The sequence below is a fragment of the Camelus bactrianus genome, chromosome 9, assembly GCF_048773025.1.
Source record: "Camelus bactrianus isolate YW-2024 breed Bactrian camel chromosome 9, ASM4877302v1, whole genome shotgun sequence".
Classification (NCBI taxonomy): domain Eukaryota; kingdom Metazoa; phylum Chordata; class Mammalia; order Artiodactyla; family Camelidae; genus Camelus; species Camelus bactrianus.
Genome location: NC_133547.1, coordinates 7,002,705 through 7,029,360, shown reverse-complemented (window position 1 = coordinate 7,029,360; position 26,656 = coordinate 7,002,705). Strand labels below are relative to the sequence as shown.

Genomic DNA, 26,656 nt, shown 5'->3' with positions numbered 1-26,656 from the left:
CCCTCCTGCTGCAGCGCGAGTCTCAGTAAAGCCTGGCTTGGATTGCTCCTCTGGCCTGTTATCAATTTCTATTGATTAAGGAGATCAAGAAGCCAGGTGAGTAGCAGCGAGTTTCATTATCCATAACAAGCCCCTTTCAACCACACCTGAGTTTATGCTAATCAGGTGATGCTCTTGCTCCCCTAGCGATCTTCAGAATAGAGGCTGGTTGCCAAAGGAACCAACCATGTGATTAGAGGGCTGGAAGGTTCAGCCTACCCACCCTGCACCCCCACCTCCTGGAAGAGGAGATGCAAATTAAGTTAATCAGGAATGGCCAGTGATGGAACCAATCATGCTTATGTAATGGAACCTCCATGAAATCTTAAATCAAAGAGGTTCAGACGGCTTTTGTGTTGGTGGATGTATTCACATGCAGGGAGGATGGCTCACCCCAACTTCCTGGGACAGAAGCTCCTGCCCTCCAGACCTCCAGACCTCCTTCATCTTGCTATTCATCTGCATCCTTTGTAACAAACTGATAAACATAAGTGAAGTGTTTCCCTGAGTTCTGGGAGCCACCATGGTATATTATCAAACCTGAGGAGGGGGTCTCGGGAACCCCCTGATTTACAGCCGGTTGTCAGAAATACAGGTGACAGCTTGGGACTTGTGATTGGCGTCTGATGTCGCGCCAGCATTGTGGGACTGAGCTTTTAACCTGCGGGGTCTGCCCTTACCCTGGGTAATTAGTGTCAGAATTGAACTGAATTGTTGGACAGCCAGCTGGTGTCTGGAGAGTTGGAGACCTGGTTGGGAGAGGGAGGGAACCTACGCATATTTGGTATCAGAAGTACTGTAAGTAGTCTTTTATCCCCTTTTTACTCACGTTGATATAAAATGTTTCAAACATACAGAAAAATCAAAAGGATTGTACAGAGACTGTCCCACCCCACCCTTTGATTCATTGGAGAATTTTCATTCAGTTTGCTTTGTGACCTATCTGTCCATCGACTTTTTACATTGGCATGTCGTTGACACATAATATTGTGTAAGTTAAGGTGTACCAGGTGATGATTTGATAGATTTATATGTTGTAGTGTAATTGTCACTAACACCTCCATCATGTCACTTTTATTATTGTTTCTTTTTTGTGGTGGGAAAAATTAAGATCCAGCCTCTTAGCAGCTTTGCAATTTCTAACTCAGTATTGTTTGTGCTCACTCTACTGTGCATCAGATCTCCAGGATTTATTTATCGACCAGTCGCAATCTTATTTTTTTCAAGTCAGATTTATTGAGGAATAATTTACCTAATAATCATACAATTCTGCACAATTCAACTCATCCTCTTAATAAAGTACATGGTTCAACTTTTCAAGTGTACAGTTTGAGTTTTGGGTTTTTTTTAACTTACAGCTCTATTGAGACATAATTAACATACAATAAACTGTACGTACTTGAAAGTGCACAATCTGGTGAGTTTTGACATGTGTGTACCTCTGCGAAGCCACCACCACAAGCAAGATAGTGAACACATCGGCACCCCAAAAGTTTCCTGTGCCCCCTTGTAATTCTTCCTTCCTACCCCACCCCACCCCCATCCCCAGACACCCATTGACCTGTTTTCTGTCAGTGTAGATTAGTCTGCATTTCCTAGACTTTTATATAAGTGGAATCATACGGAATGTTCTATTTTGTGTGTGTGTGTCTGGCTTTTTTTGCTCAGCAGAATATTCTGAGGTTTGGCCACATTTTTGTGTGCTTCAGAAATTCATTCCTTTTTATTGTCAAGCAGTATTCCGTGGTCTGGCTGTGCCACAATATGCTGATCCATTTGCCTATTGATGAACATTTGGGTTGCTTCCCATATTTAGTTACAATAAATAAAGCTTCTGTGACCATTTGTGTCCGGGTCTTCGTATACATGTGTGCTTTCTTTTCTCTTGGGTAAATACCCAGGACTGTAATTGCTGGGTCGTATGATAAATGTCGGTTTCAATTCATAAGAGTAGAGGGGGGGCAAAAAATGTCCTCTACCGTTCGAGGTTCTTTTGGCTAGTCCAATAATTAAATCAACATAAGACAGATCAACAGGAGAAAAACAAATTTGATTTTGTGTGTACAGGAGCCTCATGCAGACATGAGAGGCTCAAAGACAGTCAGGCAGTTGAGGTCTATGTGCCATCCGGACCTAAGGAGAAGCGGGTGGGCATCTGGGGCTTCAAAAGGGAAGGAAGACAAGTCACAGGAAAATGGGAGGAGCAAGCGTTTGGTAGACAAATGGTCGCCAGGCCATGCAAAGACAATGGGGTACAGAGAGGAGTTTGAACAAACAGACCCTGGCGAGCTCCCCCACAGTTTACCACACGTAGACCATACTCTTTGTAGTTGTCTCTGGGGTTAGTTCTCTTCCTGGACCAGGCCCCCAATCTGAATTCTTTTAGGCAGTTAAGGGAGAGATGAAAAGCCCTTGTTGGGCCCATTGGGCATTGACTGTCTTCAGCGTGAAATAATCTACATGCCCAAGTGGCACGCCCTGGGGCAGCCTGCCCCGAACGCCATCAGCCCCCTGCTCCGAAAATTCCCTGGAAGTTTCACACATGAAAAGCAGAGCTGGCTGATTGTTTCATGATTTCATTGAATTAATCTCATAGTCTTGAAAATAGGTCATTGCAGTTGAACAGTTGTGTCTCATTTTTAGGAGGTGGTGATGCAGCCGGTCTCCCCAAGTTAGGCCTATATTGCATGAGAAATTAGGTATTTAATAAGGCATTTCTATGGAAACAAAGGGAAAACAATGCGTTAATGACTGGAGCAGATGACAGTCCCGGTTTCTGAGGTCTGAAGGCAGCTAGTTGGAAGATTTCTAGATGTTGGGCTCAGAGAATCTTCGGATGGAGTGGAGGCAGGCCATGGCAATCTGACGGGTTTTCTTGGTTTGTAGTTTGAATGTCTCTGGTGCTTTTTCTGAGTGACCCTGCAGCAACAGGCGTGCAGATTGTCCATGCATGAGCTGTTGTGGATTTTGTATCAAATTGTCCAACTTTAGTTTCCATGGCTTTGAGGAAAAGGGCAGTTTTAGTTTTCAATTTTTCCAAGGCAGAAGGGTGAGGGGGGAAAATAGGAAGTGTTAGTGTGGACAATAGCCAAATATTGGAGGAAACTGGACAAGTTCAAGATCTAGTCCAGGTACAGGTTGTTTACAGGTAGAAAACAAAATCTCAAAGTCAATTCACAGAACTAGAATCTAATATCCACATGTATGTATTATGGTGTCTACTGAAACACAACTTTTCTCTCTACAGTCACCACATTTCCATCACAGATAACCACAGTGAGGTGAATTTGTTTGCAAGTTAAGTCTAGTTTCAAAAAACATGGCTTGATTATTTGCATAAGGGTAGCAAACATAGTGATTAATCGTATATAATCTTTTAATCTGTTTGTTGGATTTTTTAATGAGAAAGCTCAAACTGGATTTTTAAAAGCCTCTCAAGGCTAGGAAGTCAAGTCAAGGACTTACCATCAGACTTTGCTTGCTGCACTTATAGATTTGGGCTAATTCCTCTCTTTTTAGGGTCCTTAGACTGTTCTGAGGTTCCTGTCCCTGCCAGGAAGTGACCTTCCTTTCTCACCTGGTAAGGCTGCTGGGAACCGTGTAAGTAAGGTATCAGGCTGTTTTTCCAAGGGGCTTTATTGGTTCCATTAAGTCAGTCTTAGTTCCTTAAAGCGGTCTGGTCATATGTGATTCTTTGCATGTACTCAAGTAGGACGTTCCCATCAAAGCCTTGGTAATATAATCACTGTTTCCAATTGTGTCCTGTTACAAGGAGAACAGATCCTTAGTGAACTTACGCAAGTAACTATATTGCCGTGAAATAAGCATACTCACTGTGAGTTTCTGAATTCTGGAGGGATCAGGTAGGGAGAAAAGGAGAAATGTTTCATCTTTGTTCACAAAGGTATATTGCACTAAATTGTTCTAAGTCATAGGTATCTTTGGAGAAAAGAGAAAAAGATTTCCTTAATCTGAGAAAAACAAAACAATTTAAAAATCAGCAATGTTTTAAACAAAAAAGTCATAAAAATTATAACCATCCTCCTCAGTTCATTCAGTCCCATGTAATTCATATTTGTTTTGAATCCGGTTTTTCCATTAATTCTGGAAATTCTTACCCCATTCAGTTTGATGATTTTAAAATTATCAGAAACCTGTATTCTAGAGTACTTGTCAGAGTCCTTTCCATGAATCTTTCTGATGAAACACTTTTGCAGGAACACTTTTGCAAAAGCATCAGAATAAAACAATAACTGTCCATAAATAAGAAAAGACTTTAAAATGACATGGTTAAATATCTGATTAGAGTTCATTACAGTGCAATTGACAGGAAATTTCATTATTTCTGTGATATACAACATTTTAAGATAATAATTAGAATTATGACTGATAACATTATAATGACGTATCAGAATTTTAGGGACTTTATACAACTTCTAGAACACCCATGTTACCAACATTCACCTGTACAATATAACCTTAGGAGGTTTATCATTCCCTATTTGACAATGATTTCCATATAATTTAATATACCAGATAAGCCAAATTAGTTTTATCTCTCTTTTATAAGGAGAGAGAACAAATCTTTTGAGATATTCCAGGATCCTTCTAGAAAATCTTGGTTTTGTTCAAGGTAAAAAAGACTTCACTTAGAATTTGAATTTTTGAAAGTTTGTCAAAAATATCACAAAGGTTTGGACACTTTACTAAATAGGATCACAAATAATTATGAAAAAGTGCTAATTAGTCATTTACCCAAAGTGACAAAAAGATTTTTAGGGTAAATATAGATTACATAATTCTGAGCAAAACTCAGTTCAATATTGAAAAGACCCAGTTTATTTAAGTAACCAAATTCCTAATGATAACGTAAAGCATAGGAAATTATTTTAATAAAACATAAAATCTTTGTTTTCTAGGCAGATTACTAAAAAGATAAAGAAAAAACACTTTGTTTAAATCTTTGGAATTAAGAGCAGACCGATAATCTAATAGAACTTTGTCCTTTTAACAGAGAGAGAATCAAATTCTAATTTTTTAATCAGTGTACTTTTGATATTAAAATTTATTCATTTTTAAAAACTTAAATTCATTTCAATCTTAACCAGCTAGACCACACATAAAATTTCTTTCTAAAGTGTCTTTTTTCACAAAGCTTCTACAATTTCTTTTTACATTCAGATTTTTGGTCCTGTGTTCTTTCTCTTTCCCATTCTGAAATAACCAGCCTCTCTTCAGGACAAAACTACTTTCTTTTCCCTTAACAAACTGCATTTCCATTCCTCTCACTTTCTTTTACCAAAACACATATCCTACTTTCCTAATGTATAAAGATGTTTCCCTTACTATGTCTAGTAGCTTCAACGACATATATCAGAATTTTTACCTTTAAAAACCTTAATTTGGAGAGGGTGGATATAGCTCAGTGGTAGAGTGAATGCTTAGCATGCACAAGACCCTGGATTCAATCCCCAATACCTCCATTTAAAAAAGAACCTTTAATTTTTAATAGACACTAAGAAGTAAATAATTGTGAACTGTTATACCAGCATTCTACAGATTGGCAAATGTATGAAAACATAGACATTAGACAAAGCCAGCCATCATCTCAAGCTGTTTTTCTTGCTGAAAAATTTTGTAAGAGACAACATGAACTTACCTAACTTTAGCAAACCTAGGTAGAATAAAGGCATTCTATTTAACACTGATAACTCTAAAGACATGCCTGTTTTAATTTGAGCCAGCAAACTTAAACTAGCTTTAATAACCAAATATTTCCCTAGGTCATGTGAACCTGAAATCGATTTGGGTTAGTTTCTATTATATTTCTGAGGATTTAATTTATATAAGTGTTTAATTGTCTTTAAGCCAATTAAACAGAACTCTCTTTTACAACTGACTGAGAACCCAAAGGAGTGCAGAAGAGACCAGCAGGAGTTATTTACTCTTCCATTCTTTTGCTTTAGGTACCTCTTGCGTCATTCATTTTCCCCTAGCTTTTTACAATGAATCTTTCGAAGAATTGGGTAGCCTTTTCCCTGGTAATGCTTAGAGGCTGATTAGCTCATCTAATTCCATTATTCTGAATTTGCCTTTTTATATCAGGAGGAAATTTCCCACTAAGGCAGAAATATAAAGATTTTTAAAGATTTTAAAATTTCTACTAAGGCAGAACTTAAAAGGTCTGGAATTTCAGGGTTTAGTGTAGTATGGCTTTTAAAAGCCTATATAAAGTATTCAACAAAGGCCTTCGTTCTCAGTGCAAAATTTAATCTTAGACCACTTCACTCACCTTAGAGGGGGAAGCCTGTATGAATGTCTCTGTTGGCCTCTGAATACGAACCTCCTGCCTAGACATTTCCCCGTTATTTACAAGAAGTCCTAGGAGACTCTCTGGCCATCTGTGTCCTCTGTGTGGGTTTGTCCCCCAGGGGGTGGTCTGGTTTATCTGATAAACCAGAATGTCATATAACCATGGGTGGGAAGGACACCCCTTAGCTGCCAAACAAGATCGCTAAGAGTGGGGTTGTGAATGCCCATTAATCTATTAAATATATCTTTAAATTTGGTAGGATCTTCTGAAAGTGGAGGTAAAAGGGTTTGATAATTTAAACGATCTGCTGCTGTCCAGGGGACATAAATTCTCTGAGTGGGGATCTAAGCTGTATCTGCAAAGGACATTGTACAGGAAGGCAGAGCCTGATTATAGAGCCCAGAACATGAGCTGTATCACCCCTCCCTGGTGCTCCTGCTGACTTGCAGCATTTACAAGGGTAACCTGTGCATCCCAGGCCTGGAGATTAGGCTGAAGTGCTCTCTGCAAATCCTGTAGGGAAAAGGAGGCTAAAACAGGCAGTTGGGCCTTTAAGGGATTTTCCAGGAAAGGTGGAGGGATTTTTGGAGTTAAGGGAATTTCCTGAGTTGGGATAAGATTATAAGAAAAGGAATTTATGTAGGATGTGGACTTTAATTTTGTTCTAAGTCTAATCTCTGTTCTTTCACTTTATTAAGGGAGTCCCTAAGACCAGCCATTATGCAATTGACCCTTAAACAACATAGGTTTGAACTGGGTGGGTCCACTTATATGTGAGTTTTTTCAATAGTAAATACTGCAAGACTGCAATAATACATGATCCATGCTTGGTTGGTTGAAGGGTCAACTGTATTTCTTTGTATCCACTTTTTAAGTTTGTTTTTCCCTGGGTACCAACAAGACAATTATTTAGGATGAGAGCTCTCTGAAAAAAATTTTTTTTCAGATACGGAAGTTTTTCCCATTCAAAAGATCCATCATCAAAGAGTAGGATCTATTCATCTGAATAGTGACTCAAACCCCTAAGGTTTTGTTTTTGTTTTTGTTTGTTGGTTTTTTATGGTTTAACCAAGAACACAAGAGGTGTCCCCACAAGAGAGTGCGAAACATGCAGCCCTCACAAGATCCAGGAAATTCACTCCCAAAGACAGGCTAAGAAAGTAAAGCCCTTTGTTGTTACAGGTGGCAAGAATGGTGTAGTGAGAACAGCGTCTCCAGTTTCCCATGAGAACGTGAAACACCTCCAGCCACAGACCCACCAATCTGTGACGCTGGGCAGGACACTGGAATGGGACTTCTCTAGCACTAACAGAAAAAGGTTGAGATGACAAAAGCCCCTTATGGGCTTAGATTCCTTATGATAAACTCCCCTGAGAGCTGAAATAATCAAACAAAGAGAGGGCTGCTTGTGACTTCGTGTCTCAGAACCCTAGTCTATTTGACAGGCCACCAAGATGCGTGCCAGGAAATGCACCTTCTGGGTGGTGGAGACCAGACAGAATATTCTCACTGGTCACAAAGCCAAGCTCTCAAGACATAAAACAAGATGAAAGGAAAACCTCATCTAATTTTTTCTAATATACACAGGAACAGCTTTAGCTAAACCTTGTGTCTCTCAGGACCAAATTAATACCTAAGAGGGATGAGCCACTGCAATGGGGATTATGTGATGTTTTACAGAGTACCTGATTGCGTGGAAATTTTCTTGAGGTTGATGGGTGGTGTAGTGTCAATCTGATCCGTTCTGTGACCAACTTTTCGCAACACGGGAGTCTTTGAGTTAGCCAGTGCATGTTCCAGTAAATTTTAAGTCCTCAACCAATACCCACCAATTTAGCGGCTTTGGTTTCCAAGATGTTCCCTAGCAACAGCCTTTATCTCATGTGCACATTAACCCATAGCTAAGTTTGCCTGAAGAGATGCTAGTCTGGTGAGAGCTGCGACCTCCCCAGTCTTGAACAGCAGGCTTATAGGAGTTATGCCTGTGTTGTAGGGGAGGGAAAAATTTTCCTCCACTGTTCAAGGTTCTTTCCTCTGGTCCAACAATTAAATCAACATAAGACAGATCAACAGGAGAAAAACAAATTTGATTTTGTGTGTACAGGAGCCTCATGTAGACAAGAGAGGCTCAAAGACAATCAGGAAATTGTCTTTGTGCCATCCGGACCTAAGGAGAAGCGGGTGGGCATCTGGGGCTTCAAAAGGGAAGGAAGACAAGTCACAGGAAAATGGGAGGAGCAAGCGTTTGGTAGACAAATGGTCGCCAGGCCATGCAAAGACAACGGGGTACAGAGAGGAGTTTGAACAAACAGACCCTGGCGAGCTCCCCCACAGTTTACCACACCTAGACCATACTCTTTGTAGCTCTTTCTGGGGATAGTTCTCTTCCTGGACCAGGCCCCCGATCTGAATTCTTTTAGGCAGTTAAGGGAGAGATGAAAAGCCCCTGTTGGGCCCATTGGGCATTGACTGTCTTCAGCGTGAAATAATCTACATGCCCAAGTGGCACGCCCTGGGGCAGCCTGCCCCGAACGCCATCACTGGCAAACTGTTTTCCAAAGTGTCTGGGACATTTTGTACCTCCTCCAGCAGTGTAGGAGAACTCCAGGTGCTCATACTTGCCTGTTCTTTGATCTTTCACATTTTAGCCATTCTAGTGGGTATGGAATATTCTGACTCCAATTCCAATTCCAACGTGTGGATTTTCTTTCCCTCCACATGCAGAAATTCTCAGACACTAACTGGGTGTACTGCAATTCAACTCGATGCTGACACTGTCTACCTAGGGATAGTGTCAGATCCCACAGGTTTAGAATTCAGTCCTACAGGACTGTTCCCCTCATGCCCGCTTCAGGCATCAATAGAAAGTCCAGGTTGTCACTTGTGATTCTGACTGGCAGATCAGAGGTTTGAATAATTCTTCCCTGGGCTTGACTAATTTGCTAAAGCAGCTCACAGACCTCAGAGAAACATTTTACTTACTAGATCACTGATTTATTATAAAAGAATATAACTCATGAACAGCCACACGGAAGAGATGCATAAGGCAAGATATGGGGAAAGAGCATAGGGCATCCAGACTCCCTGCGAGTGCACCAAACTCCATAAATCTCCATGTGTTCTCCAGCCCAGAAGCCCTCCAAACCCCAACCCTTTGGGTTTTCATGAAGGCCTCTTTACATAGGCATGATTGATGAAATCACGGGCCACTGGTGACTGACTCAACTTCCATCCCCTCTCTCCTCCTCCCAGGTCAAGGGTTGGATCAAAGTTCCAACCTTTCAATCACATGATTGGTTCCCCTGGAAACCAGTCCCCATCCTTAGAGGCTTTCCAAAAGTCACTCCATTAACATAAACTCTGGTGTCGTGGAAAGGGGTTTGTTATAATTATCAAGACAACTTTATCACTTAGGAAATTCCAAGGGTTTAGGAGCGAGGTGCCAGAAACAGGAAGAAAGTATATAATTCTTATTATAAACCACAATATCACAGTATATGAAAATTTTTTGATGCATTTCAAAGTTCAGTATTCACAGTTGTATTTTTAGAACAGGGGTGAAATTTATACAATGCGAAGTGCACAAATCTTAATTTGATGAGTTTCAAGAAAGGTCTAACTTCTGTGGCCCTTTCCTTTTGCTGTTCCCCTATCTGAGGCACTGAAGAGCCTGGCATATTGTCCTGTATAGAACGCCCCACCTCCTGGATTCATCTCTTCCCTTGTAGATTCCTTTAGCTTAGACCCTCTCTCTGCTGCTCTGTGTCTCTCCAAAACTGGAAGGTATGTCTAGAACGAGGCTTCTTGCCTGGGCCCTGCTGACTTTTGGAGCTGGATGATTCTTTGTTGTGAGACCATCCCGGGCACTGTAGGATCTTGAACAACATCCTTGACCTCGACCCACTATTCCTTGTCCCTGGTGGTGAGAAGGGTGGACACAATCTCTCCTCCAGAGACCGCCAACCAACAGGAAAGACAGACGGTTACACTTGGACTCTGGCACTTCCAACCTGTCTCGGCACGGGGAGTGACTTTTAAAAGCTGTCCAGGGGATTTTGATGGGCAATCAGGATGAGAACTGGTGACCCTTTGAGTTACTGTTGATTAAGCATTGATTGAGGGGCAGGAAATTTGTAAAATGCTTTTTTTTAGCATGGGCTACTGGGTTTGAATCCAAGCTGGAAAAGTGATGTTAGCCCTCGGTGTCTCGGTTTCCTCATCTGCCAAATGAGGATAATAATAGTGCCAGCTGGGTAAGGTCATCGTGAGGACTAAATGAGGAGATGTGTAGGGCTCTTGGCACCATGTGAGGCACTGAGTAAGTGCTACGTAAGTGTCTGACAAACACAGCAAAACTATGACTCTGTATCTTGGTATTACAAGGGTGTCCCTGTGCACTGGCAAGGCGTGTCAGTTTCCCGGAGCTGGAAGAGAGCTTCCCACATCACAGGGGCCCAGCTCCTCCCATCTTTCTGTTCTGCCTGTGAGAGGCAGGGTCCCACCTCCAAAGCTTTGCCCTTGCTGTCCCCTCTGTCCTTTCCTCCTCGACCTTGTTCAAGTACTTGCTCAGATGTCATCACCTTCGTTAAAACTGCAATTCAACTCAACACCCAACCCGTCTCCTAGTCCCCTATTCTGCCTAAGTTTCCTCCATCACACTATATTTCTTTTTTTTAATTTTTTAATTACAATGTGTCAATTTCTGGTGTACAGCACAATGTCCCAGTCATGTACATATACACAGATATTTGTTTTCATATTCTTTTTCGTTAAAGGTTATTACAAGATATTGAATATAGTTCCCTACATCGCACTGTATTTCCATGTTTATTGGAAAGCTCTCCCTGCAGGGCAACCACATACCATTATTAAGGCCATTCAATCCCATACTAATATTTTAAAAAATTCATTTGAGAAAGAGAGGAGATATCTTTCTTTTTTCTTAAAAAAATTTTTTTAATTGAAGTATAGTTGATTTACAATGTTGTGTTAGTTTCAGGTGTACAGCAGAGTGATTCAGTTATACATACATGCATATATATTCTTTTTCACGTTCTTTTCTATTATAGGTTATTACAAGATATTGCATATAGGGGGGAGGGTATAACTCAAGTGGTAGAGCACATGCTTAGCATGCATGAGGTCCTGGGTTCAGTCCCCAGTACCTCCTCTAAGAATAAGTCAATGAATAAACCTAAATACCTCCCCCCACCAAAAAACAACAACAACAACAACAACAAAAACCCAAGATATTGAATATAGTTCCCTGTGCTATACAGTAGGGCCTTATTGTTTATCTATTTTACATATAGCAGTGTGCATATGTTAATCCCAAACACCTAATTTATCCTTCCTCCCCACCTCCTACTGTCTTCTTTAGTAACCATAGTTTGTTTTTTTTATGTCTGTGAGTTTGTTTCTGTTTTGTAAATAAGTTCATTTGTATCTTTTTTTTTTTTTTTTTTTTTTTTTAGATTCCACATATAAGTGATATCATAACGATGTTTGTCTTTCTCTGTCTGGTTTTCTTTACTTAGTATGATCATCTCTATGTCCATCCATGTTGCTGCATTCATTCTCTGTCATGGCTGGGTGACATTCCATTGTATATGTACACCACAGGGAGATGTCTTTTTCTAATTGACCCAGAGGCACTGTATGGACACTCAGCTCCTCCTCACACCTTCTGCTCCAACCACACTCACCTCCTACCACATGCTTCTACCACAGGGCCTTTGCACTGGCTGTTCTTGCTGTCTGCAACACTCTTCCCCCAGATATCTAGGTGGCTTGCCTCCTCACTTCCTCCAGGCCTCTGCAAAATGTCACCTCCTCTGAGAGGCCCACCCTGACCACCACCTAAAAGAGCCCCTTTTCCCGATCAAAGTTTTCTTTCTGGTTCTTGTCACTTCTTGCCATTTATATAATTTTTAGCTATTTGCTATCTTTCTCCTTTACCACCATATTAGTTTCTGCAGTGGCTATAGCAAATTGCCACAGATCCAGTGGTTTAAAACCACACAAATTAATTGTCTTCTAGTTCTGGAAATCAGAATTCCAAAATGGGTTTTACTAGGCTAAAATTAAGGTGTCTGTAGGGCTGTTTCTTCTGGAGACTTCAGAGGAGAATTTGTTTCTTTGCCTTTTCCAAATTCTACAGGCTGCCTGCATTGCTTGGCTCGTGGCCCCTTCCTCCAGTTCCAAATCCAGCAGTGTGGGATCTTCAGTCTCTCTCTAACTCTGACCCTCCTGCCTCCCTCTGTCACTTTTAAAGACCCTTGTGATTACATCGGGCCCACCCACATAACCCAAGGTCATCTCAAGGTCCTAAACTCAATCACACCTGCAAAGTCCCTTCTGCTGTCTGAGGCCGCATATTCACTCCAGGACTAGGTGGCTGGCTCACTATTCAGCCCACCACATTCTCATTTTTTGTTCATCATTAGATTCCCCAGTGCCTGGAACAGTGCCTAGCACAGAATAGGCACTCTGTAGGAGGTGCTGAGTGAATGAATGAAACAGAAGGAGCAGGAAGGGCAGGATGGATGTCTGGCAGAGCAGGTTTGGGGGGAACTGAGGGCCAAGGAGGAAGTGCCAACCCCAGAAGGGAGTAGGGGCAGTGCCTGTTGCCCAAGACAGGACGGTGGAAGGAGCTGGGAGAAGCCAGATGGGTGGGACAGGCAGGAGGCAGAAAGATGGAGCTGGGACTGGGGCATCCTGTTCTCCAGGACTTGAGCCTGCCTTCCACCCGCCTGCTCACCTAATCCGCCTGCCCACGCCCTGGGGCTGGGCCCAGACCTCCTTGGAGCTGCTGTGGGGAAGGGAGGGAGTAGGGAGAGGGGGTCAAGGGGATGCCCAACTGGCACAGCTGGTTTGGCTGGTCCTGACATCTTGGCAGAGGAGGGCCCTGGGGACAGGTGAGGATGTCACTGGGAGCACCGACCAGGAGCTGAGGTTTGGGGGGAGGCAGCCCCTTTCTTCTTGGGTCCACTCCTGTGGACCTCAGACTCCCATACCCAACACCCCCACCCAGGAAGTTCATTTGATGCTGTCTGTCCCAGTCCCAAGGACCAGGAACCTAACCTCCCCATCTCCAACCTCCTCCTCCCTCAGACCCAGGAGTCCGGGTTCCCAAGCCTTGGATCCCCTCACACATTATCACCACCAGGCTTGATCTCTTTGGAGTCCTGCTCTCTATGCACCTACGCCCCCGGCTCATCCCTCTCCTCCTTTTGTGAGCACGCAGCTAGTAAGAACAGAGGTTCTCAGGCCTCCTCCCCCCTCCCCAGTCTCTGTCCCCCTCCAGGACCCCAGAGCCAGGATCCCCAGGCACCCACTGCCCCAGAAGAGGCCAGATGTGGCTCCGCCCCCACCCCTGCAGGAGCCGGGGGCGGTGGGGGAGGGGGGGTGCGGCGCCCCTCTATGAGTGTCTGGGGCGGTGCTGGGCCTGCAGTATCGGCCCTGGGGCAGGCTCCTCCAACCGGATGGAGTAATTGGGGTGGGGAGCAGAGCCGGAGGTTTCTGCAACGATGCACACCCCGAGATGGACCCACTGATTAGAGGGAGGGCTGAGGGGAGGGAGCTGTGCCCACTCTGAGGTGTCAGCTGCCCTCCTCCCACCTCACCCAGCATGACATCTTTCTTCCCTTTTCCTAGGGGCCCTGGATAGCCTTGGGGAAATATGCATCCCCACCACCCATGACCTACCCGTTCCCCGGGTCCAGGTGTCTAAGCAGCCCAGTTTCCTCTCTGTCTGAGTCACAGGAATCTCAGCCCCCTTCCCTTCCTCCTCCAGGACCCAGGAGTCAGGGCCTCCAGCCGCTGTACTCCACCCCCACCCTGATCCCAGGATTTGAGAGCACTACCTCCAGCCTCTGCCCTCTGGGGAACCCAGCCTAGAAGCAGACAGAGCTGGCCTGTCCTCAGCTTTCCCAGAATTCCCAGCAATTACTAGCTTTTATTGGAAAGGTCAGACTCTGGAGGTGGCAATGGCCCCGATTCTGTGGAAATGTGACCTCGTGACCCAGTGACCTCCCTTTGCCCATGTCTGAGCTCCAAGACCAAAATGGCACCTCGTGGGGCTTCCTGGGAACCAGGTGGGAATCTGAAGATGGGGGCAGGGAATTGACATGGGGGTCCCAGGGAGGGCACGCTTACAGGGGCAGAGGGCATGTCTCAACCGGCCCAACCCATCCTTACCTGGAGCCTCTGGGGATGAGTGTGAGCTCCCACTCGAAGACCCTGGATGCCCCCTATCCCCAGATGCCCCCTCTTTGGACTGGTGGAAATATCTCCCAGCTGTCTCTCCTGCCTCTAGACCTTTGCTGCCACCAGACCCTCCATCTGGATGCTCTCTCCATTCTGGCCACTCACCTGGTGAATTTCCCCCACTGGGGCATCCTTGCCCCTGGGAAGCCATCCCTGACCTTCCCAAGAGGCCCGTATCTACAGGCAGGATGCCAAGCGGACTGAAGGTTATTCCAGGCCAGCAGAGTCATTTCCACTAGTATGCTAGCCACGTGTGTCATTCTAAACTTTTCAGTAACCACATTTTTTAAAAAAGAGAGAAAAAAACGTGAGATTAATTTTAGGAACATATTTCATTTCATCCCATAAAGCCAAAATATCATCCTTCAATCTGTCATCAATATAAAAAATTACCCACGAGATATTTTACATGCTTTATCTCAATTCCAGTGCTCAGTTTCCAAGGGTGAGCGAAGTGTAGTCTTCCCAAAGCATTAATGCTGCATTTAAGAGGAATTACGTTGTTTCTGTTTTTAAAGTTTCTGTTTCTGTTTTTGAATTTAAATTTCACATTTCTAGTGCTTAACAGCCACATGTGGCCGGCAGCTCCTGTGCTGGATAGCATAGCCCTAAGCTGTGTCTATTTACCTATCTTGTTTGTGGACACAATGCCAGGTCCTGATGTTAGTCAGAGGGTTGGATGGCTGGAAGGATGATGAGGAATGGAGGGAGGGATGGGTGGATGGATGGACGGATGGATGGATGGACGGACGGACAGATGGATGGATGGATGGATGGATAGGTGGACAGAAGGATGGATGGTTATACAATCTCTTTTCCTTTCAGTGCCTCCCACCCCAACAGCTGGCACTGGGTTTCCCACCTTCTCCTTCCTACCTGTTTCCAAGTCTCTTCCTTATCCCCAGATGCCTAGGCCCCCCAGATCCATTTCTCTGGGGTCAGTGGTCCCCATTACTGTCCCTTCCCCTTGTCATTGGATAAGATGCTACTTGTGTCTTCTGGGTCCTCTTGCCACCTCCTTAGGAGTCTGGGCCTCTCACCCTCTACAATCAGGCTTTGCATCTCCCCATCTTCATCCCCATGTTCTGAAGGGATTCAACCAACTCCTCCATGCACCACTGCTACCCATCCCTCATTCCCCATCACCCTGTGACAATTCACTCATTCCATCAGCAGCACTGATTGATTCCAGGAGCTCTTACAGGCACTTCCCTTAGGATACAACAGAAGACAGATAACAAGTCTTGTCTTAATGGGGTTAACTGATGAGGAGACAGGCAGAAAGACCAAGGAGTAAAACATTTAGGATATCAGATGGTGATGAGCACTACGGGAAAAAGCGGAACAGGAAAGGGGGAGGGAGAGGTTGATGGGCAAGCTCAGAGGAGGTGAGACAGAGCAGACTTGGACAAACGGAGGCAGTGAAGCTCCCAGGTGTCTGGGGAAAAGCATGTCAGACAGAAGAACAGCAGGTGCAAAGGCCCTGAGGTGGGAGCATTCTCTGTGTCTCCTTGTTTGGCTGGTCCCTTGCTCACTAGGCACAGCCTCCAGGCCTGCCTTCTCCTTTAAATATCTTCCTTGAAACTCTCACTGGGTCTTCTTGGCTCTTTTTTGTCCCCAGGGCTGTCCCCCGCAAGTTTCCCTCCCAGTCTCCCTCAAGGATCTGGGCATTCCGTTCCCCCTAGACTCTCCCTCTCCTTGGAAACTCGAGGCTCCCAGCTGTCTTAGGTGCCCCTCCCCTCTGGTTCTGGCAGCGCTGTGAGGGCCCTGGGGAAGGGGTTCAAGGGAGGTTCCCATGGGAGGGACAGAGCAAGGTTGTCACCTCCTCAGGGCTAGGAACAAAGGGTCATTGAAGGCAGAACAAAAGCCAGGCAGTCCAGGCCCAAAGGCCAGGCAGCATGTCTCGCTCAGCCCCCCATCACCCCAACATGGGACGTGCACTCAGCCCCAGACAGGGAAAGCTGGCTCTCTTGACTTTCCTCCTCCCTGTGAAGGAGCCCTTTTCCCAGATGAGAACATCAAGGCTCATACTGAGGTAGGGGGAGGCTCTCCACACCACAGCCTCCTAGAGATAGGTCTTCAGGCAGATAAACTGACGGGGGGCATGACACCCCAGGATGCTTGTCTTCTGCCTGCCCTCAAAGTGAGGGTGGACAATGCTTTGTGAACTTGGGCAAGTCACTCCCTCTCTTTGAGCCCTCTCCTGCATCTATTACATGACTCTGACGTGCCCCCTCCCCCTCCCCTACACAACAACACATGGCAAACTGTACTGGTCAGTAAATAGATTTGTAAGTGGTGATATTTGTGTATTTATTCATCCAACTAAAATTTCTCTGGCACATACTAGAGCGATGAGGAAAAGTTTCTAGAAAGACACCACCAAAATGTTAATGGTATTTAGCTCCATGAGTAGAAGGAAGGTCACAAGGATTCTTATGTTCTTTCTGGACTTCTCAGCTCAGTTTGTGTTTTTTTTTTTTAAACAAAGTACACACATTTTTTGTTCTATGAAAATAAGTCATTTCTGGCGAGGAGATTCTGGTGGTCAGATGCTAAGTCTCTGAGGGGTCAGGAGACCAGGGGGTAGGGAGGAGCTGGGTTTGGAGGGACAGAGCAGAAGGAGATGTGGGCTTTGCGGAGCCTACTGTGTGTTAGAGACTCCGCTGAGCGCCTGATAAACGTCCCATCTGGTCCTCACAACAGCCCGATGACGTGGGTACCATTCACAGGTGGGGAAACCGAGGCACGGGGGCTGACGGGACTGGTTGCAGGCTGCGCAGCTGGAGGTGCTGGAGGTGGGATTCAGACCAGGCGCTGTGAGCTTCAGACTCCCATACCCAGCCAGGTCTGGCTGTTGCATCTCTGCGTCTCTGTGTCTCTCACTATCTCTGACCCTCCGTGTTTCTCTTTTCCCCTTGCTCTCTCACCATCTCTGTCTCTCTGTGTGTCTCTGTCTCTCCCTCGGTCTCTTGGTGTCTCTTGCTGTCCCTGACCCTCTGTCAGTCCCTCAGTGTCCCTCTCCCGCCTGTGCCCCTGTAATCCTAGCTGCATCTCTCTTGGTCTCTCGATCTCTTTCTCAGTGTGCCCCTTACGGTGTCAGCCCTCCAGGGCAGTTTCTGTCCGTCTGGTTCCCAGTGGTGTCCTAACCCTTAAAACAGCACCTGACAGACAGGAGGCGCTCAATAAATATTTTTTGAATGAATAAAGGCATGAATGAATGAGTGAATGAATGAACTCTGGGATGAGGTTAGCTCTGTGGTCAGACGAGCAAACTGAGGCTCCCGGTGGGCACAGACCTGCCCAGAGCCACCAGCCAGGGGCAAGATGCCCAGGAGGTGCCTGTCACCTGTCCTCCCCGCCCTCACAGAAGGGTGGCTCTCTCCTGGCCTCTCCCCCGTTCGGAGGCGTGGGTAGCAGCCGGGAGAACCGGCTGGATGCCGCCCCTCCCCTTGGGCGTGGAGGTAGACACCAGGCGGGCTCCCCCGGTGGCAGACGCCAGGGCTGCACATACCCGGTCCCTGTGCCGCCTGCTCCCAGCGCGTCCTCCTCTCCCCACCCTCACCCTCCTGCCATGGACGGGCCTGCCGAGCCCGGGAACCAGGCCGCGTGGGACCCCTATGAGAAAAACATCTCGGAAATCAGGTGAGGTCCAGACCTGAGTGTGCGATGACAGCCACCCTGGAGGAGGTGGCCTGGGGCAAGAGCCAGGGGCCTCTGCCAAGGTGGCCACCAGCCTCCCGGAGCCTCAGACCTGGCTGGGCTGGGTGGGCTTGTCCACCCCGGGGTGCAGGTCCCTCCTGAGAAGGGAGTCAGTGACCTAGGCTGGGCTGAGTCACCAGTGGGATGCCTGCGGTGTCCCTGTCCCTCTGAGAGCCTCAGTTTCTCTGTCTGTCCAAGGGGCCCAGAAACCATTCAGTCTCTCTGATATCAGACTGGATGAGAGCAGGGCACCGGATGTGTGTTAGCTGCGGAAACAAGGGTGCCTGTTGTACCCCCTTTCCTCCCCAGACACCCCCCAAATCCCGCAAGCTGGGGTGCTTTCCCTCCTGGGGGCTCTGAATGTGCCACTTTGTTTGCGGGAGGATGGAACAGCAGAGATGGGCGGCATTCTGGAGGGAGCAGAGCCCCAGAGCCACAGCCATGCCCCACGGGGGTACTTGGGGGCCCAGAGGAGGGACCTGAGACTCCTCAGTCCTTGTAGGAGTGGTGAGGACAGATCACTCCTCACCTCTGAAGTGTGGCTCCTTTGTTCCTAGGAATGAGTCACAGACTTTTATAGCACCCGCTTTTCAGATGGGGAAACGGAGGCTCAGCAGGAAAGTGATAGGGCCATCATGATGCTGCTTGGAAGCAAATCTGAACTCCATCTATCTGACTCCCAGGTCTGTGGTTTCTCCTTTCCTCAGCAGCCTCAGGGATACCCCACTCCCCACGGCTCCTTTTCTCAGAGGAGAAGCAGAGGCTCAGAGAGGGCAGGCAGCCTGCCTAAGATCACACAGCGAGCTGTTTTGATGATGTCCAACCCCTGATATCTTTCACTGTCAGGCGAGTCTATCCTGGCCTCCTGGGCCCCTCCAGCCACCCCTGGCTGTACTGTTTCAGACTCTCCCCTCCCCTCCCTCATCCTCGTGCCCCAGACTCCAGAGATCAGAGCAGTTGAATTCTCATTGCTGTGTGACATAGACAAGACTGATGGTATCTCTGTGCCTCTCAGGGTGAGAGTGGCCACCAGGCTGGTCCCAGCTCTGCTTGAGAAAGTCCCCAGCATTCTCTCCTTGGCATTCTTTTCTCTGCATCCTCTGGGTGCTGCAGTTTCTCCCTCCTGAGATAAGCTGGTTTCCCTCCTGGGTGCCTGTCTCTAGGAAGACTTCACCTCCCACCAGGCCCTGGGAGCCTCTCTCTTCTCTGCCCTCACACAGCCAGTTGGCCTCAGTGCGTGACCTTGATCCAGTCATTTGTTCTCTCCCAGCCTCAGTTTCCTCATCTGAGAAATGGGGTAAATAACCCTCACCTATAAGATACTTCTGGACCTGAATTCTGCAGCCCCCTGGGAGGTGCCCTCAGGACCTCAAACCTCCTTTTCCGTGAGCTTCTGGAATCCCCTGGATCCAGAAAAATGCCTCTCATGAGGGCACTGAACCCCAGGGCACTCTGACACAATGTCCAGGGTTGTGCAGAATTGGCTTCCACGGAATTGCTCCTCCTCTCACGCTGCCATCTCAGGGATGCCCCACCAGTCACCACGTCAGGCCCCCTCCCCCCAACATTGTCCTTGTCCCTTCATTCCTCTCCCTCCTACACTCTGCCACTCCCCAACTCACTCCCCTGTCCCCTGACTCTCTCCATTCCCATGGCCCCAGCTCAGGCCTCATCTTCACCCCTAGGTCCTCGCCCAGGCCTCCCCACCTCCAGTCCTTCCCAGAGCTGCCCCTCCCCTGCTCCCAGTCCCGAGGCCCTCCAGGTCCAGGCACCCCAGCCTCTCCAGTACAATCTTCTCCCTCACCTGCATTCCATCAGCCCTATTACTTCAGATTCCCTGGCTATGCCTCACTGTTCCCTGCCCCAGTGACTTTGCATATAAGGTTTTCTCTGCTGGGATTCCCAGAGCAGTCTTTTCTAATCTCCTAATCGCCCCCTGGGCTTATTCTGCTCAAGTCCCTTCCATGGCTCCCCAGCACCCACAGTGACAATTTCCAAAATCTTTTTAAGACACAGATTCCTTGGTCCAAGAGAAATCTTACATCCAAGCAGAAATACGTAATAGAGATCAAAACAGAACTGCTCTGGTTTTAAATGGGGGAGTGGAGCTGGGGTTCTGCTGCCAGCCCTACTCCCTCTGTGGGACTGCCTCTGCCCAACTCTCTCCATCCCCACCTTCCTCACTGCCTGGGTCCCACTTGGCTGCTTCCACATCTCCTTCGGTCCAGATCTCACATCTCCGGGCCTTTGCACCTGACGTCTCCTTTGCCTGGGATGACCTCCCTCTCTCTCATCAGGGAAACTCCTCCTCCTTAAGACTCTTGGCCACCACAGGTAGGTCCCAGATCACACTTCTAGCTTCAAGCCCGTACCATGGCACCAAAAGGCTGACCAGTTCACAGACCGAGACATAGTTGGGACCACCTCTGTGGTCCTCGGCTGGGGGCCCTGCAAAGTCTCTGAGGATGATGTCAAGGAATGAATGGAGGGGAGATTAGGCAGGCTTTGAGTTGGCGCTTGCAGGGTGAGTCGGGGGTGGAGGACAGGCAGGGGAGGAGACAACGGACACCAGCTGAGGGAAGTGAATGAGTGACTCAATGTCAAGGGCAAGAAGCGATTCCCAGGACGCCCTCTGCAGCCTGATTCTTTTAACCCTCACCTCCACCCCCACAAAGAAAAGATAAGCAATGTATTGTTACAGGCATATGTGATCAAACTGTCTTTAAAAAAAACACAAGTGGCTGACAAGGATTTAACTTGGGACAGTGGTTGGGGTGTGGGGTGGTGGGAGGCCAGCGGGACATGGAGGAGGCCAGAGAGACCCGCAAGACAGAGTGCTCAGAATGTTTGAGTTCATGGGGTATGTTATGAATTATGGTTTAGAAATTCTCTGTGTGTTCCATGTAGATGTGTATGTATCCCATGGACTAAAAAGGGATCTGAAGGGCAAAACCAAAATTTAAAGAGGAAAAAGTTAGAAACAGGGGGTAAGAAGGACCCAGGCATTTATGCACAGTTTACAGGCGGCAGAGCCAACAGAGACAAACCCAAGAGGCGTTAATCCCTATAGAATTTTTTTAATGCTCATTTGCTGAATATTTCCCACGTATTATCTCATTTTATCCTCACAACAACTGTTTGAGATTAACTCAGGTGAATGATTACTTATGATCATCCCATTTGTAACAAAAGCAATTGAGGCCCAGAGAGGTTCAGTGACTTGCCCAAGGTCACACAGCTGTTAAGTGAGGTGTAGTCAGGATGTGAACTGGGACAGCCTGACTCTGTCACGCCCTGGATGGGATGGGCAGATGCGAAATGAAATTGGGGAGAAGCAAAATGAGGGAGCAGCAGGATCAAGGAGGTAGCCCCTGCCCAAATAGGAGGCTTAGCAGGTCCTCAGTGTTCTGCTGTATTACCTGGATACCTTGTGTACTGGGCTGTACTTTGTCCAGGCCCTTCTGGAGAAGGTCAAGGCCAGAAGCCCAGCTGGCATTTGGACTCACGGTTGCTGCCCCTCCCCTCCCTCTGATCTCAGAGAACCCCCAAAAAGGTCCTTTCTGATCTCACCCTCCTTATGGTTAAGGCTGCCAACCCTGGTTTTACAACCCCAGCCCCTCCTTCCTTGGGGAGAAGGCCAGCCAGCTACTTGAAGCATAAGCCCTGTGGGTTATGGAGCTGCTTCTGCCAAGGGGAGGCGGTCTGATAATAAAAAGGCAATAAACAAATAATTAGATATTGGATCTTGTCGCCTGGGTGGAATTCTGGGCAGGCAGAGAGAAGTCGGGGCAGGGGGGTTCTGGACCTCCACTAATAAAGTGCCTTGTTAAGAATTAAAAAGAAGTGCTCACAGCTCCCACCTCCCCCTGAGCAAAGGGACCCAGGCGTGGAGAGTGAAGGGTGGGATGTGTTTTGGTTCCCGCTTGCTCTCTAGAGGCTGGGGAGTGGAAGGGGGGGACGTGTTCCTGGGGGTCCAGCACAAGGATCGGGAAGGGGGATCCTTCAGGACCCAGTTGGAAAAAACTGAGCAACCCTGTTTGCGGAAGGTAGGCTCTAGGAGAGGGAGTGGGACCCAGCGGACCATCGCTGGTAGCGAAGGCCAAGGCGGGAAGGGAGACCCTAGTCACGCTGGGAGGCTTGAATCAAAGTCCTAGGAGAGGTGTGGCCAGCTACTCACCGGGGAGTGGGGTCCCGGCCAGGACCTGGGCCCCGAGGACAAGGCCACTGCAGGCAAGAATAGCAGCCTGCAGGAAGACAACCCTGAGTTCAAACCCCGCCCATATCGCTCACCAGCTGGGACCCGCCGAACAGACAAGGTCTCTGTGGGAGCTGCGCACTTGTGAAATGGGCGGAGCTGCGCATCTGTGAAATGGGCGTGGTGGGTGATGCCCCGGGACGGACAGGCCAGACCCGCTACTCTCTGCTGAGTCAGGGATTGCTTGGTTTTCTGTCCTCCTTCTCTAATTCCTGTGACCACTCCTGAGCCAGGAACCCAGGGACCAGGAAGGGTGGGGATGGGGTGAAGCAGGATAATAATTACGGCTTTCCTGGGCATTGGCCACGCGCCAGGCTTGTGCGCATAGCTTCACAACAGCCCTGTGAGGGCAAGGATGCTAGGATTTCCACGTTACAGATGGGAAAACAGGCCCGGGGCGGGGGGGCTCGCACCTCTGGGATTTGCTCCAGAGACCTCGCTCTTTACCCGCATGCTAGACAAAGGGCTCAGACAGGGGCCTCGAACTACAGAAGAGGCTGCCCCTCTGGGGCCATAACCTTCACCCGGCACTTGTCACCCCAAATGGGATCACTGAGTCCAACCTCCAGACCAAAATTTTCCAGGAATTGAATGGAGTGTCAGTGTTTCAGTTGAAATCAGTAATAATTAAATAACCAGTAAATGTTTAGCACCCTGTTTGCAGTGTCATCATTTCAAGGGTTCATGTGGCCAGTGGCCACAGCAGCAGTGCAGAATAGTAGGGGGGCGGGCTGGAGGGTAGAGCTCAGTGGTAGAGCGTATGCTAAGCATGCACAAGGTCCTTGGCTCAATCCCCAGTATCTTCATTTAAAAAAAAAAGTCCATTTCCATCATCATGGAAAGTTCTGTTGGAAGGGAGAGAGAAAGAGGTAGAGAGTAAGGAAAGAGAGAAAAGTCGAGAAGAGCCTTCAGGCCAAAGGCACAGCACATGCAGAGATTCAACTGAGTGGTGGAGCATGGAGAACGCAGGGAACAAGTTGAACTTGATGGTGGGAGCAGAACAACACTGGCTGTGCTGGCCTGGGGACCCAGGGGAGGGGCGGGCAGTGCAGGCCAACAGGCCCACAAAGAATCTGCTGAGAGACAGAGCCAGGGATGCAGGACCAAGAACCCTGAGAATTTCAAGAGAGTGATTAATTTCTTTAGCTAGATTTTTCTCTATTATTATCATTATCATAAAAGTAATGTCAGTGATATATCTCAATTGTTTTTTTTTTAATCGTTTAAAAGTGTGTATAGATTTTAAATGTGCAGGAATTGCCAAGGGAAGAAAAAAGAACAGGGAAGGAGAATATACCCTATCAGACCTTAAAATCTACAAAGTTACTATAATCCAAGCAATATGACCCCCACCCTATGAGCCAGCAATTCCGATGCTACTTATTTGCCCAAGAGAGATGAGAACTTAGGTTCCACAAGAAGACAAGGATGGTCACAGTGGTTTTATGCATAATAGCTGGGCCTGCACGGGTCAACACACTGTGATTTATATATACAGTCGAATTCTATTCAGCCATAAAAAGGACCGACTCTGATGTACACACAAACAAGGATACATGTCAAGAATATTATGCTAAGCAGAGGGCGGACACGTGGCAGTCACTGCCGCTGTGTTCATTATTCCAAATTCAAGGCGTACAGAAAAGCGGAAAATTCTAGTTTCCATAACCACCCCAGACCCATCCCTGGAGTCAACACTTTCAATGCTTGCCTGCCAGAGAATTTCTGTTTATGTGTATAGCTTGCTTTTACTTATTTTTTCAACATAATTAAGATGCTACTTTATATCTGTCTCTGCCTCTTGCCTTTTCACTCTTTGTAACAGCTATGAAAATTTCAAAGCATATACAAATATTGGAGGAATTATCCCAGTGAACACTCCTCTATACCAAGTACACCTAAACTTTAAAAAAAATTTAAGAAAATTTTTTAATGGAGGTACTGGGGATTGAACCCAGAACCTTGTGCATGCTAAGCACTCACTTCACCACTGAACTATACCTTCTCCTTCAAAAACTTTTATTACATTTGTCCTATCATATATCTGTTTATCTTTCTCTTCATCCAGCAATCCGTCCATATTTGTGATGCATTTCAAAATAGTAAATTGCAGACATCAGAACATACCACCTTAAACATTCCAGGCTGCATATCATTAAATGGACTTCAATAATTGCTTATGTTTTTCTTTTAAAGATGATGTTTATGTACAGAACACTGAAAAACTGCAGCGCACCAGTTTTGAGAAAAATACGTGTAACCCAAATCCCTATCAAAACATAAATGCCTCCTTTAGAATGGCTGGATTCCAATGTTTGCTGGCTGTGATTTATTCATCCAGTCCTGATTTGTTTATCTGGTTCCCTGTCGTTCTGGTCTTATAAACACTGTTGGAATCAGCAGTCCTGGTGCTACGGAAATGACAGGCCAGCCAAGAAACAAGCCCCACTCGGAGGGTTGGAGTACTCAGATGTATTACGCCAGCGGGCTCAGAGGGGCTTCTGCTCTGAAGCTCTGAGCACCTCCAAGACGTGTGCATGAGGTTTTATAGGGTTAATTACAAGCTTGGGGTATTTGGCCAATAGGCGTAGAACAGCTTTAGCAGCATCATGATCACAAAAGAGGAGGCAGGGAGGCAGCAAACTAACATTCCAAGGCCAGATATGTCTCTCTGAAAATCCAGCTGGCTAGCAAAAAACATGAGCAGGGAATCAGCAAACCGACACTTATTAACTTAGATTTACCAGTTAGCCCAGCAGAACTCAGATCAGTAATCCGACACTTGTTACACTTAGATTTACAAGTAGGCCCAGCCCGGCTTTTCCTTCACATTCCCCTCTCTTGGTGCGTTCACAACCCTTGCTGGAGTGAGCATCATCATTTACCTGTTGCAGGGGCTCATAATTGGAGGCTAACATCTGGAGTTTCATAGTCTCTATCCGCTCACTGGCAAAGCAGGTCAGGAAGTTCAGGACACAGGGCCCAAACAGCAGAGCTGTAAAAATCAGGAGCAAGGGACTTATGAACGGTGCCAGCCAGGAGGTCCAGCCCCACGGGCCTGTCCATGGGCTCTTGTCTAAAATATGTTTCCTCTTTTTCACTCGGTCTTGTAACCCTTGAACCATCCCTCTGACATTTCCTGATTGATTGGCATAAAAACAGCACTCTTCGTTAAGGAAGAGGCCCAGTCCCCCCTCTCTGGCTATGAGTAGGTCCAGACCCCTCCTGTTTTGTGAGACCACCTCGGCCAGAGAGTCAATCTGATTTTGCAGCGCTCCCAGGGTTTCTGTTATTTATTGGAGATCCTGGCTGAACTCACCTGTAAGCTGATAATAGTAATAAGAGGATGAGGCTATGCCACCAATTTCTGTGCCCACCCCTGCTGCCATTTCGAGCCCCACTAGCAAGGGGAGTGAGGGCATTAGCATCAGTAACATCAGCCTTATGATTATCTTAGACATGACGCTGCGGTGATGGCACTAGTTATAACAAAGTATAAAACAGCTATCAGGATCCTATGGCCTATATCCCAGTCAGGAGGGGCGGTGCTGGCCAGCCCCACTGCCAATACGCAGGCTGGTATAGCAAACAAGGGAAGAGGCGAGGGAGCACATGAGGCATACATTTAACAGTTTCACTGCACTTTCCTCAAGCTTCGGCCGTGCGTTGACTAGCCAGCTTCCGGGTGTGGCTAGAGCAGGGCTCCTCAATCTTCTTCTGGTCCCTCTTGATCTTGATCTTGAGCGGGTCTCCTGGGATGCTCTCAATTCTTTAGGGACCCTCTGTCCGAGGTGAAGTCGCTCTCTTAACCCTGGAGTGGTGGATCCAAGGGATGATTACTGCAGCTTTAACAGCTTCCCTGAGCTTTGAGGCTGGTATGCTGTGTTTTTAGTGTCTTAGGATTTTACCCACCCTGTGAAGGTGCAGACGAAAACCAGCAGGTACTTATATCCCTTACTGTGTCCCAGTTTAGTAAAGTACACTTTTAAATCTTTGAAGGGAGCCAATCTGCATCATTGTATTTTCGTTGGCCCAGTGGGCCCTTGTTTTGGGTTGTTTTCAGCACAGAGCAAGCAGCG

The 26,656-nt window shown here is 47.0% G+C and overlaps 1 protein-coding gene and 1 long non-coding RNA gene across 4 annotated transcripts in view; one reads left to right on the top strand and one right to left on the bottom strand.

The window, feature by feature from the left end:
* Nucleotides 1–491: 491 nt before the first annotated feature.
* Nucleotides 492–26,656, bottom strand: part of LOC141578577 (uncharacterized) — a 31,260-nt gene continuing 5,095 nt past the window's right edge. The window contains exons 2-4 of one of the 3 annotated variants that reach the window (XR_012508979.1): nt 25,463–25,572; nt 3,617–3,801; nt 505–3,039 (exon numbers count right to left, since the gene is read on the bottom strand). This is a non-coding gene — a long non-coding RNA (uncharacterized LOC141578577). Of the gene's footprint in view, nt 3,979–25,462; nt 25,573–26,656 lie in introns of all 3 variants that reach the window. The other 2 variants (XR_012508980.1, XR_012508978.1) reach the window with 2 other exon arrangements.
* Nucleotides 18,132–26,656, top strand: part of SULT2B1 (sulfotransferase family 2B member 1) — a 34,467-nt gene continuing 25,942 nt past the window's right edge. The window contains exon 1 of the mRNA XM_010947115.3: nt 18,132–18,265. Within this exon, the coding sequence (XP_010945417.2) occupies nt 18,195–18,265 (71 nt within the window). The 5' untranslated portion in view covers nt 18,132–18,194. The remainder of the gene's footprint in view (nt 18,266–26,656) is intronic.